This window comes from Rhinolophus ferrumequinum, chromosome 17 (assembly GCF_004115265.2).
Source record: "Rhinolophus ferrumequinum isolate MPI-CBG mRhiFer1 chromosome 17, mRhiFer1_v1.p, whole genome shotgun sequence".
Taxonomy (NCBI): domain Eukaryota; kingdom Metazoa; phylum Chordata; class Mammalia; order Chiroptera; family Rhinolophidae; genus Rhinolophus; species Rhinolophus ferrumequinum.
This window is the reverse complement of record NC_046300.1, coordinates 9581631-9595300: the sequence shown is the minus strand read 5'-3', so window position 1 is coordinate 9595300 and position 13670 is coordinate 9581631. Positions and strand designations below refer to the sequence as shown.

General features: G+C 50.5%; 1 protein-coding gene and 1 pseudogene across 1 annotated transcript in view; both read left to right on the top strand.

Annotated features, from left to right (window-relative positions):
• The window catches only part of LARS2 (leucyl-tRNA synthetase 2, mitochondrial), a 122287-nt gene extending 110657 nt beyond the window's left edge, over positions 1–11630 (top strand). The window contains 2 exon segments of the mRNA XM_033133036.1: positions 5025–5152; positions 9943–11630. Coding sequence (XP_032988927.1) covers positions 5025–5152; positions 9943–10122 — 308 coding nt within the window. The 3' untranslated portion in view covers positions 10123–11630.
• A 1055-nt stretch (positions 11631–12685) lies between these two features.
• Positions 12686–13440, top strand: LOC117037126 (thymosin beta-4-like; annotated as a pseudogene).
• Positions 13441–13670: the final 230 nt, after the last annotated feature.

Here is a 13670-nt window from a genome sequence, read left to right as displayed (position 1 = left end):
GGCTCACTGGTTACAGCTGATGGCCAACTAGCCACAGCTGATGGCCATTTGATCACAGTCGATGGCCATTTACTACCTGAGCCAGCACCGTTCTATGTGAGGCCGAGAGCCTGGAAACTGCTTTCTGGGGCTCTGTCCCCACAGTCCTTCTGTTGCAAAGGCGGTTCTCCTGGGTGTACAGGAATCTTTGGAAATTGGTCTCCACCGTCTCAGAGTGGCGTCGTAATTCCCCAGGAGGAGAGAACATTCATTCCTTTTCCTTTTTGGCTAAGACAAAACAGTTTTTTTTCCAGTGTCACCCCTTTGTCAGTATCAGCAAGTATCTCTGTCAAAAGAACAGGGCATTTTATCCCTGGAGGAAGAGGAGGACTTGTTTTCTTACTTTCATTGCAAAGCCATGAGCTTACTTTGGAGTTTATCCTTTTTGGTATCTAAAGCCTGTTTAAAACATTTGGCCAAATGCTGAAGTTCATGCAGTGGGGTGATTTGGCAGCCATTCTTTTTTTTTTTTTTTTTTTTTTGGTTATGTACCATAGCTCCAATTTCTGCCTTTAATCACCCACTAAAAAACTGGAAAGGGCCTGGAAATGTCCACATCAAGAGCTAAACCTGACAACTGTCCAAAGGTGCTGATGGGCCTATCTCTGAGGTCTCCTATGGATTCCTTCTCTGCTGCTTGCAAGGTCGAATCAAAGTCTAGTTTACTTTAACAGGAAAGATCTTTGGTATAGTCCCCAAAAGGTCTTGTTTTAAGGTATCCTGATTGAGTGAAAATACATTTCATCATGTTTCAAGTCATTTTCTGGGTCTTTCCGATTAGCCTTTTCTAATCAAGCTTTTGCCTCTCCTGCCACGCCTCCAACAGGTGGATTATTGTGAAGGATTTGGAGACCCCTGGGCTGGATGTGCCCGCGACGGGCCTGAGTCCTGTAGTGAATTTGCCTCTTCCCATCTGGGACTTGAGAAGTCCTTCAGGACAGCCTGGAGAGCTGAGTCTCACAAGGGCTTCAGATCTCCGGAGCGTCAGTGTTGGGACCCCCTGTCGTAGTGGGGTTTGCAAGTGTGAGGGACCGTGAGGTCGTGATGGACAGGGAGCAGAGGGGTCCTGTGAGGACTTGCTGAGGGGTGAGCAGGTTCTCAGTGTGAAGGCAAAGGAGGTAGGAAGAACAAACAGCGCTCAAGATCGTACACAGGCAGATAGACAGACAAGACATTAGGCCGCAGGGGTGAGATGCTAGGAACAGTTTTGCCAAAGAATAATGCAGTTCTGATCAGAAAACCAAAAGCCCCAAGAGGGACCTACTCCTAAGAAAACAAAGTGAATACAACACTGAAGGGCTTCAACCAAATCCGGGAGCTCAGTTCAGCATGCGCTCAGTCCCAAGGCTGGGTGGGTGGCACCTCAAGCAGGTAGAGACCCAAGGGGTCTTAGATGTGCACACTTTTTCTGAGTTGAGGGTCTTGGTCCAGGCAGTGCAGGTCTCCGCTGAAACTCGGTGAGCCTGCAGTTCTGCCGGAGTCCTCCAGCCAGGGGCCACCAGGACCACACGTGTCTTAACAAGTTGGGTTTATGACCAGGAGGAAGCTGGGGGTTCTATGGGTAAAGGCTAAAGTGAAGTGGCCTCACTTCCTGTCCATTCCTTGGAATTGCCAGTGCTGATAAGGCACGGGGGGCGGTGTCAGAGGCCACAGAGTTCCCTAGGTCCTCCCTTGTGTATGTATGCAGGCACAGCGTGGGGGTGGTGACAGTCCTGAAGATGGCCCCCAGGTGAAGCCTGCCATCCACAGAAGCCGTTACCACCCAGAACTCACTTCCGGGTGCCAGGGCCCCATGGCGACCTTGCCAGCCCTCAGAGTGGGAGAGCTGGCTTGATTTGGTTATTTTGCAGAAAGGTCAGAAATACCAGCTGTCCCAGAAGACGGAAGGAAGGAGGTGGGGCACAGGCCACAGCCCTGTGTGCCAGGGGCGCTTTCCAGCCTGGGCTCAGACTTTCTCCGTGTACTTTCCACAGGCCAGCTCCTGACTTGACTTACGTCACGTAAAGAAACCATTGTATTTGCCATGCAAATGTTAGGTATTTTTACTTCCTTAAAAAGAGCAGGGAGGCAAAAACACTGCGTAGAACCCAGGGCTTGAGTTTCTGTTCCTCCCTGGCAGGATGGCCCTGCTCCCGTCTATATGGAAACACTGGCAGGGTTCCAGGCCGCTATAAATAAGCATCCTGATTGCTCCAGGAAGGCTAGGCTTCCTTATTTTTTTTCAACATGGAATTTGTAACAGCTTCTACCCAGAACATTTGTGTCCAAGGTCCTTTCATCTCCCAGGCATCCTGTACAACTGCCATACGGAGGTTTTGGACTTCTTCCCACTGCAGCTGGGTCACAGGACAAACTAGCCTGGACCAGCCTGCTGAAATAAGGGAACGATTCTCTCCCTTCTGAGACCTCTGTCTTGTATTTAGATACAAGAGAGTCTTAGGAGGATTCCTTCTGAGGAACAAGCCAGAAGTTCCTTCCTGCCTCTGCCCACGGGCACATCTGTTAGAAATGGAGTAGGTTCGTTAGTAAAAGCTCAGGAAGCCCAGGGACCAGCTGGACCCAGGAACACATCTTTTATACCACTCCCTCCCCAGACCCAGAGGGCCCATGGCTTCCCTCAGAGTGACTGCGGCACAGGGTTACAACACGAGTGCCAGATAGGAAAACATACAAAGCTACGACAAGTAAATCTGTGTCACTGGCACAGAATCAAGATGGAGGTCAGCAGGATAGAATGGACCCGCGCTGCCCCGAGGGGTCCATGGCTGGGCCTGTCTGTCACAGTCCATGGCAAGAGAAGGAGCTTGTGCTTCGAATGTAATCAGCCGTGTCACTAAGCACACAGTTGAGTTAGACTGACTAGTAACTTGGTAGCAAGACTTTCTCAATGAAAGAAGCAGTGTGAAGATTCACATTTTGGCCCAACTTCTTTACCTCATCTCACCGAATAGTCCCGAAACTACGTCTGGTATAATATGTTATAAAAGAAAAATCACAAACCAAGAGGGAAGAGAAGGTTTATTCAATAAATTGGGTTTTGAAAATTGACTGTATATGTTTTTAAATAATATTTTTTTCACATTATACGCAAAGTAAATTACAGGTAGAATCAAAAGTTAAATGGGGAAGAAAATGAAACCCCGAAAAGAAACCAAGAGAAAAATCTTGAGCTAATCTAACAGTACGGGAAAACTTTATTTTAAAATATCTTTTCAAATTAAAAAAGTAATAAATGTTCCTTGTAGATAATTCATAAAACATTAAAAAAAATCACCCAACTTTTCTTCCTCCCAGGGATAATCATTGCTAATGTTCTGATTTATTTATTTGCAACCTTTTATCTGTTCATATAAATTTTTAATAAACGAGTCATATTACCATGTTTCCCAAAAAATAAGACCTAGCCGGACCATCAGCTCTAATGCGTCTCTTGGAGCAAAAATTAATATATTTTAATTTTTGCTCCAAGAGACGCATTAGAGCTGATGGTCCGGCTAGGTCTTATTTTCGGGAAACACGGTATATATATTATTGTGTATCATTCTTTTCCATGAAATTAATTTTTATTTTAGAATATAGGGAAAAAAGAGCATTCAAAACTATATTTACAGCATGATCCTAGTGATGGTGGTAGTTTTGTTTTGTAGGGTTGGTTCAAACATACAAATATTCGTTAAATACATAACATTACAGCCTTTCAAACTAAAAATTTTTAGAGATGCTATCTATTTGAACTTAGTTTTCTTTCTATTTTGACCTTTTACAAATTTTCTGCAAGAAGCATGCATTATTTTTGTCATCAAAGAAAATCAAACAAAAAGTTGTCATTCTTGGCCCAGTGTTCCTGGCGCTGGTGTTGGTGAGAATCGTCGCCTGTGGCCCAGGCTGGGCCTCAGACCCTCCCCTGAGCCATGGACCCATCCCTCAAATGCATCTCCTGGTCTCAAGGCTAATAACCAGGGGGAGGTGGGCAAGGGCCCTCCACCTCCACCACCCCTGGAAGAGCCATCAGCGTGAGGGCTGTGCTGCTGCCATGGCACAGCCCCAGCCTGGGCACACTGGCCATATTCCCGCGCCCACCCCTGCCCAGGGTCTGCCTCTGGGAGGACGAGGAGCCAGTGGGATGTGACCATGCTGGTAGTGCCCAGGCATCTTTTTCTGATGTGTGTATTTCCTGCACATTTGGGGGCATCTCTTGTGATCATGAGATGGGCAGAGGCTTTGAAATCAAAGCTTTCCCTGCTGGGAAGCCCCTGGTTGGAGTCCCCAGCACTGACAGGTGGCCCTGTGTAACCCCGTGGGTGCCGAGCAGGAACGTCCTGGCCACACCACCTCTGCTTGTGGGGTCTGCAGCATGAAGCACGCTGGGAAGCAAGACTTGAAGTGCTTTCATTGCCCACTGCTTCCGCCTGTTTGACCCACCTGAGCCAAGGACAGCTCTTTCCAAGTCGATAATTAGTGAGAGGCCCTCCCCAGAGGGGAAGTGTAGCAGGAAGGTTGAGAACCCTCTTGAGAAGGTTGCAAAGGAGCACCGCTGTTCTTGGCTTGTTGGCTCCTGAGACTATGAGTAAAAGAACCAGGTGGGAGGCCCTCTCAGACCACAATATTCACGGGCAGGAAAGGAAGTGAACGCAGTTCGTTATTTTGGGAGCAGCTCTCAGGAGCACACACACTCCTTCACCAACAGAACTTCAGAGACCAACGAGCAGCCTTGTTTTTCCAGATGCGCAGTTTACAACAGCATGTGCATCTGTCTTCACAGATCTGGGTACTGTCTGGGGGCGGGGGGGCGGGGAGCTTCCTATAACCTGGGATAAGCCAGGCCGGAGTAAGTGGGGAGCAACTGGTAGGCTGGGAAAAGCCATGGTGCGGCCTCAGGAGCCTCCTCACTCGGCTCCAGCCAAGCTGTGCTGGGGTGAGAGCTTTTTATCCTGCTGCCATGAGCCTCACGTGTGCTCAGTGACCCTCTGGCCTCGACTTTGCAGGCTTGGCGCTGGTGCCGAAGAAGCTGTGTGCCCACTACGCGTGGGACACCGGCGTGCTGCTCCAGTCGTGGCCAGCCGTGGACCCCCAGTTCCTGCAGCAGCCTGACGTCGTGGAGATGGCCGTTCTGGTGAGTGACCTCCGCAGCCCCCATGGCGAACCTGCCAGAGCAGGTCACTGTCCTGCCTGCGGCCCACAGACGTTGCCTGGGCTTGGGCCTTTCTCTCAGGCCTTTGTGGCCCAGCCAGCCCTCAGCCCCACCTTCCCACCTGTCTTTCCGTGGCCTGTGCCTTCTGTTTGAGGTCACCACACACAAAAAGTAGTGAGCATTGAACATTCAACGGCCCTCAAGGGGTTGGAAGGTGGAAAAAATAAGCCTGTCCTGCATTCCAGGTTCTAATTGTCTTCCTTCCCAACTGTGTTTCAACCTCTCAAAGTTCCGTTCAGCTGCTCTGAGTTCTTGTGGGGGCCGGGGGATGGGAGGAGGCCGGCAATGCAAGAATACCCACTCTGAAAGCTGTATTGCAGAGAGGCTACGTAAAACTCCTCCTCTTTTGATATATTGGGTCATTTTAAATACATAAAAGTAGTTTATTATTTAAACCTTTTATAGAGCAAATAGCTTATAGTTTATCCATGATGTAATTTTTACATAGCTAATTTATTTAATGTGAGACACGTTGTAAAGAATCTCTCTTAAATAGGCCGATATGGCTGCCCTTCTGGCACGTCTCCTCAGAAGCACACATGGGCCAAGTAATCTGCCTCCAAAAGTTAACTTCACTCTTACCATCCTATAAGGTAGCCATTACCATTCTCAGTTTTTTCAGCTGGGGAAATGGGCTCAGAGAAGTTCATCACCTTGCCCAGGTTTATTTGTTTACTCATCAGTAATTACTGAGTCACCTGCTCACCTCCAGGCTCCAGGTGAGACTCTGGGGACAGCAAGTCACACGTGACAGGCAGGGTCCCTACCCTCATGGAGCTTAAAGCCTAGTGGGAGAGAGATAGGGGAAAATGAAAAGGGAACAGAAAAGTAAGTAAAATTATTGCACATTGTGAGAAGTGCCATGAACAAAACATCTGGGGGCTGAGGGAGAGCCCAGCCTCTGCTCACCAGGCCCCGCCCTTGGGCGTCTGTGCAAACACTGGGCCCGGCAGGCAGGTGGAGGCTTGGAGAGACACCTAGGAGATCCGACTCTGTCTCCATACCACCTCCTCTGGCACTTAGTTCTCAGCTGCCCCCACTCTGCCTCCCCACCGAGGGGAGGAGGTGGGGCTGCCCTGGCAGACTTCCGCCAGAAATCCTCAAAACCAGAAACAGCCTTGTGGCACAGAGGCAATTTCTTGAACTTCAGTAATCTTATAAGACATAAATATCCTCTACGCAATTGAGAAATGCCAACTTGAGACACAGAAATTTTAGTCTATAGAAATGTCTTTCCCTTTTCAATGACTACTGCACAAAAGAAATTGAATTTTGATCATTGGTAAAGTAATTTTAGCTTCTCATTGAAATGAAAACCACAAATTTGAAATATGTGTAGGAGTCCCAGCAAACATGCCAACTTGAGAACCTGTGGTCAGGACACCGTGCCACGTGGCAGGACCTCTGTACAGGTCTGTGTTCCGTCTCCGCGTGCTGTCAGGCGGTGCCAGGGCCAGAAGTAGAAGCTGCAGCACAGTACAGTGTAGTTGGGGTTAGCCATGCCCATGGTGCCCATGGCATGCAGGGCTGTGCCAAGCACTAGGGACACAGAGCCTAGAGGCCCCACCTCGTCTTCATGGAGCTTAGCGCCCAGGAGGGACAGTCAGGGGCACATGAGTTGTCACACACACAGGGAGTTGGTGTAGCTTTGAGGTTAAGATGTAAGAGCTTAGGAGTTGGACCATCCCTGTGCAAATCTCAATTTAGCAAAATAAGTTCTTTAAGCCTCAGTTTCCCCAGTAGAAAATGGAGATGAACACAGTGCCTGCCCAACTGGTTGTTGGAAGAATTAGGTGGGATCGTGCCAGGAGGTGATCAGTCTGCTCCTGGATGCACTAATGACAAACTCGCTGACAAGTAGTGGGCGCCAACTAAGGGCCAGGCAGAGCCCTGGGAGCTTTCCAGATACTAACTCATTTACTCCACACAACGGCCCTGTGAGGTGGGCCTGTTGTTTTCCCCATTTCATAGACAAGGCAGGTAAGTGACTAACTGCATTTTACAGGTGAGGAAACCGTGGCAGGATAGGGCTTAATAACTCGGTAAATGGCAACTGCTGCTAGCATCTATATTGTGGCTTCTGGAAGTTGGTGATTGCAAAAGGCATCGTGAGGAAGGGGCCATGGGACCTTGGCTTTGAAGGAAGAGCAGGATTTCCCTTGTGGAGCAAAGCAGCAAAGGCAGGGAAAGCCCTCGGCGACATTGGGACTGTGAACCTTGGAGGGGCTGGAGCAGAGGCACAGGCAGGGCAGCTGTGGAGAGAAAGCCGGACTCCATATCCAGGAGGCATGCGGGCTGGCGGGGGGTCTGAGCAAGAGAGAGAGGATCCATGAGGTCATCCCATCACCACTTGCTGGGGTGGGGCTTTGGGCAGGTGACTTCACCTCATGTGCCTCAGCTTCCCCAGCTGTAAAATGGGGGTGCAGAGGCTGTGCTTCTGCCTCACAAGGGTGTGGATAAACAGGCTCGCTCAGGGCCTGTGCAGCACAGAGCAAGAGCTCACGGAGGCTTTATTGTTTGCAGCCATTGTGGGGCTCCCCTCCAGTCAGGGAGTAGGGATGGGGCAGGGGGAGTAGTATCGTGGCCAGGGGCCCACCAGGCTGCTGCTGGAAAATCCCAAGAGAACAAACTGAGTGAGGAAATGGAGGTGGCAAAGATGGAGGAGCAGAAGCTTGCAGGGCCACCAAGCAGGGACCAGAAGGCGTCTCTACAGTGAAACAGCCGCTGTCTGAGGTGATAGGAAAGTACTTCTTCCCCTTTGAGCCTCTGAAAGCCAAGCCCCATGTTAAGTCCCAACCAGACTTCTATTGTCCACTTAATTGCTGCCTTATTCCCAGAAAGTGGGGAGTGTGGCACTCACCCCAAAGGGACTGCCCTGGATAAGCTACTCGGGAGTCCCAGGGAGCCAGAGACCATGAGTGGATGCCAGGGCAGCGTGGGGAAGCATGCTGGGCATGACGGCACATCCAGAGGTCACATGCCCTCCCCTCAGTCCCCACTGTGGACGAGAAGGACTCAAATCCCTTGGACAGGCCTTGCCAGTGACGGCTTAGGACCAGGCTCCAGGGAAGCCCCAGAGGTTGACTGGGTCTAGAAGTTGGGGTCCTTGTTGTGTGGAGGCCATGCATCAGCCAGGACATCTCACTCCTCCCATCCTGGCCGGGAATCGTGAGAAATGCAGAGGAAGTCAGACTTAGAGAGCTGGTCCCTTTACACAGGGTACCTCCCTTCACTCACCAACCCAGAGGATTCATCCTTAAGAAAACCGAGGCCTAACGTTCCCCAGCATGTGAGTCCAGGCCTGAGAGTCACGCTGAGTCTGTCCCTCATCAGAGAACGTGCTCTGTCTGCCCCAGCACCTCGCCCCATGGGTGGTGGCCAGAGGAGACCTTACCCTGGGCATCTCTCCCCTAGAAAACGAGTAAGAACAGAGACGGGAGGGCTGGTGCCATGACTCATTATCCAGCGCACATTCTGAGAATTCCACGTGGGAGGCCCTGGACTTCACAAGGGACATGGCTTTTGTGTGACGGGTGGAAGGTCTCTTCTGAGGTCTCAGTCACACCACTCACATGGCCTTGAAAGTAGGCAGCTCCTGATGGCTTAGAAACGCGAAGGCAGAGCGACCAGTCTTTCAAAGAGCACATCCCAGCTCCGCGGCTTCAGAAGACACACACCCTGCATCGTGGAGCCTTTTTAAAACAACAATATTTCAGGACACACCGTTTTATTTGTCTCTCACCCAGTGATCTAGGCTAATGCAACCAATAAAAATGACCCAAAGTTCTAAGGAAATCTGAAAAAAAAGAAGTGGGTGGTTAAGGAACACTTGATAATGTGCTTTGGTTGAAACTTGAGAAATTATTCCTAGTAACTTTTCATAATTCAGCGACTGTATTTTCCAAGTGAAAAACAGGAGTTGTAGTGAAAGAAATCTAAGTATTCTTATGGGAGCAGTGGGATCAAGAATTTGAAGGATGACTGTTCAGAAGCTGTCTGGGCCATGTGATCACTTCCTCAGTGGCAATATTAGTTCATTTTTTATGTGAAGTTTGTCTTTATTGAACTAATATTCAGTGAATGCCCACTGGCGCCTGGAACTGTGCGGGTCCATTTTAAGCAAGAAGAGTTGTTTATTTCCAAGTCCTCACACTCGAGCGCCCCCTGCTGGAGTCAGTCATCAGAAAGGGAGGTTGACTGAGGTCCCCAGAAATTAGTCCACTTGAGACCTAGGTAAAATCCTGGGTGACACCTTCTGTAGCAGATCTGAACTTACACTTGATACCCCATGACGCAGTAATCCCTCTCTCCCTGGAAACAGCCTAAGCCATCTCATGCTGGGGATTTGGGGCATAATTTTCCACCATAGCTGTGATGGGGCAGCACTCAGGAAACAAGGTGACAGTCACTCCAGGTGCAGGCACTCTGCTCTCAGTGCTGGGGTCTCTCTCTCTCCCTCCCTCTCTCTCTCTCCCCCACCCCCTTTCCCTCCCTCCCTCCCTCTCTCTGTCTCTCCCAGGAATTAATTCTGTCCATCTAGTTGCACTCTGTACAGTTAAGAAGCTGGACGCTGCCTTTTTCTCCTTTCTTCCCCACTTTCCCTTCCCCAGGCAGACACGGGGACCCTTTGCAGGAAGTGGTTATTGGTATCCGGCTGCCTGCTACTCTCAGGACTTTCCCCACTGTTTGTCTCTGGCTTTTCTCCTTCTCAGATCAACAACAAAGCCTGCGGCAAAATCCCTGTGCCCCAACAAGTCGCCCAGGACCAGGACAAAGTTCACGAACTCGTTCTCCAAAGTGAGCTGGGTGTCAGGCTCTTGCAGGGGCGAAGCATCCAGAAGGCCTTCCTCTCCCCGAGAACTGCCCTCATCAACTTCCTGGTGCAGGAGTGACTGCCGAGGGGCTGCGGCTTCCATGAGGGCCTCTAAAGAACCTCCTTCCAGGCCAGGAATGGAGAAGAAGTTGCTGATGTATTCTGATGGGTTGGCATCCATAGTGTGCCTTTGTGGTGTGACCTGGGCAGGGGTGAGGGTGGGTGTGGGTAGAAGAGAAACATGAGCACAGCGGGAGGGGGAAGGCAGCCTGCCTCCCGCCCATTGCGGGGTGAAGGAAGCCATCTGATCCCTTATGATCCCACCAGATATTGCTGCGTGGGAGCAGGAAGGAGAAAAGAAAAGCAAGTGAAAAAGAGCACCTTGCCTCTCGAACAGCCTGGGTGCTTTTGGATCCCCGAAATTGCACTGCTTTAGGCCCACCCCAGGAACGTGAGGGTAAACGGAGAAGTACACGAGGCTCGGGAGCAGCATGGACAATCACTGTTGAACGGGTGACCGAGCCTGGGCATCGTGGTGGACGGTCCCCTTGCTTTCGGGCTAGATGGAGAAGCCACTTGGGTCATGTCCGGATACCCAGTGTGTGCAATGGACACCAGAGTTTTCAGAAGTTGCTCTGAACTGAAAGGCAGCGGTGCTAGTCCCTCTGCCAGCGTCCCCCCTGCTCAGCCGTGCTTTGCGGGTCGCGTCCTCCCCAGCCAGCTGGGTGCGCCTGCTCTGGGCGAAGCACCACTTCCTAACCACTCCCTCAGGGCATAACATTTGCTGTGCAGTGAGGCGGAACCGAGCTGCTTCCACTGGCACATGGAACCAATCTCAGAGCCCACCGCAGCCCCACAGGGAGTCTGCTCGTGTAGGCCCCAGATGGTGATGCCGCCATTGAAGCGGCCCCCAGGGCCAGCTGTTACGAAGAGCAAGATCACCGCAGAGGCGTGGGATGGATGCCACCCGGGCGTCGCCTCCTGTGCTCAAGCCATAGCAGCCTGGCTGTGAGGGAGGTGGCCAGGAGTGGACCTGTGTCGTGGGCGCGTCAGGGTAAGCCTGGTCTCATGTGAAGTCGGCAGTTAGATGCTCTTACCAGAACCGGCCTGAGCCACTGATTAATGTTTCATGGGGGACGTGGGGGAGAATCGAGCCATTTTGTGATGCTGAAAATCTATATTTGTTCTCTGATGTCCTTTTTCTGAAGTAGCCTCAGCTGTATTCCCTTTGCAGTTCACTAGTTAACAGATGACTCGTCTTAATATAATAAAATGTTTGTCATGTTTGACTTTGGGACATCTGTGTGATCTTGGAATCTCCACCATATTCCCATTCTGGGAGTTAAATCAGGAACAGATTGAGGTCTTCCATCACCATCAGAAGCATTGGCTGTGGGCCTACGTCCACATGGAGTGTTATAAAGTGAGACGCATGGGGGACAGTCAGGCACATTAGCAGCAGCAATTAAGTCACTGGTTCTCAGACTTGGCTCAGACTTAATACTGTGCTCAGTCCCCATGCCCACAAATCCTGATCTAACTGAACTGAGACGCACGTGGGCATCAGGGACTCCTAAATGCTCCAGAGGGGAACCACTGGATTAATTGATGCATTTGAGCCGTAATGTCTAACTCGTCCTTCCTCTCCCTATCTTCAGCTTCCCTGGGGTGAGTTTGGTCCAGGACCCAAACATGAGGTGGCGTTGGCACAGAGTCGGACCAGAGGGAAAGGAAGGGGCTCAGCTCTCAAGCAGGGTTTAAGCGCTCCCAGAGCTGACTGGAGTATACACAGTCCCACTCTGTGTACCAGCAAGTGCGTATTAAATAGAAGCACACCAATGAGGGTATTTGGTACACGGAGGGAGGTGTGAAGAGTGTTTTTGCTTGTCTTGTTTATTCCTAAAGTAAGCTGAGTGGTCTTGAACCCATCAACAAAATGAGGGTAGGGAGCCCTTTATCTGGCCAGCAAGTGGGGGCCAGGAAAGCCTCAAGGCTACGGGACTGACCTACGTGGCTTTGGAGAACTTTTTCTGCAAGAGGATAAAACTTTTGAAAACGAGCTCTGTGGTCCTAAGAGATAGTATAATGGAAAAACTGAACAGAAAACTCTCCTCCCTGGGGTGAGAAGATGGGGTAGGGAATGATCTCAGTCCTTTAGTAACCGCCTTGATTAGGTCGAAAACTGGACTCGACAAGTTCCCTTGCATTATGTCATTTAATTCCCACAAAAGCCCTAGAGGGAAGGAAGTATTCTCTCATAAATATGAAGAAACCCAGTCTCTGAGGCTCAGTAATTTGCTCAGTTTCCACAGCTAATAAGAGCCGGATCCAAACCCAGGTGTCTGGCCTCCAAATCCCCTGATGCCGTCCTCCGTTCCTACCAGTGCCCTCGTCTACCTGCCCCTCTTGCTGGATGTATGACAGGGAAGTTGAGTGGGGGCCAAAAAACCGGCACTTTGCACAGACTGGGGCTCCCTTCTGTGAAGTCCTCACATCTGTAAAGCCGTGACATCACAGCAGTGCCCTCTGGACAGGGACAGGTGGTGGCTGAGAGGCCAGCACCACAGGGCTGGGGGTGAAGGTGCCAAACCAGTGGAAGACCCGAGCTCACGGGCAATGTCAGCGTGACTTCCGTCGGGGAAATGGCTGAAGAGAGTTTGTGCTCAGAGTAAGTGATGCCCGGGACGCCCACAGCAAACACCACCACAGGCACCACCAACTGTCTGCCAAGGAAAAGGAAATTGATCTCTGAGCCCCAGAACAGTAAGTGAGCTGGGGAGCAGCACAGGCATGCTTCATCGCACCCTAAATACACACCTTGAGGGAACCCATTAAGAAAAATAGGGTGCAGGTGCTGTTGGAAGTGGGGCGGACGTGAGGGGAGCGGGGGTGGGGGAGTGGGGGCATCGGGGGGAGTGGCACTGAGCAGACCACTAGCTCCCACACCTCCTTCTGCTTCCTCTGCAACCAGGTCTGACAAACCCGATGCAGCTGAGACTGAGACATTTGATAAGTCACAGAAGACAAACACAACAGGAAAATCCACTGCCTTCAAAAGCAACGCCGGAACAGGAGAAGCGAGCGGGTGACTCGTAAGGAGGCACAGACTGCCGGCATGCACCATACGTCCCACAACCACTGCCCTCTTTGTTTTACTGCTTGTAACTGCTGAACTTTGTAAGAGGCAGAGGTTGGATCAAGTTTAAGTGACTGAGCTGCGCCTTTTCACCTCAGAGAACTGATGACACTGAATGCCTCCCCCATCTGCCTGGCTGGCTGGCAGGGAAGAAAAAGGTGCACGTTGGTTGAAGGCAGAAGCTGGGTGGGACGACAGTGAAATCGAGAGGAAACACCAAGCTGGTCCAGAGTGTCCTGCCGGCTGTAAAATGCAGTTTCATCAGAGTGCCATTTTCGTTATTGTTCAAATGATTTTTATTATGGGAACGCGCAGTTTTTTAATATGCAAATAAAAAGTTAAAACCTGAAAAGAAAATAGGGTGCAACCAGTTACTGGACGACAGGGCAGCTAGCAAACAGTGGTTTTTAAAAAATGTATAAGACGGGAATTTGCTCAAGAGTAAAGCCGTATACGTATACAACACGATCCCGCCCATAATTTTTTAATTC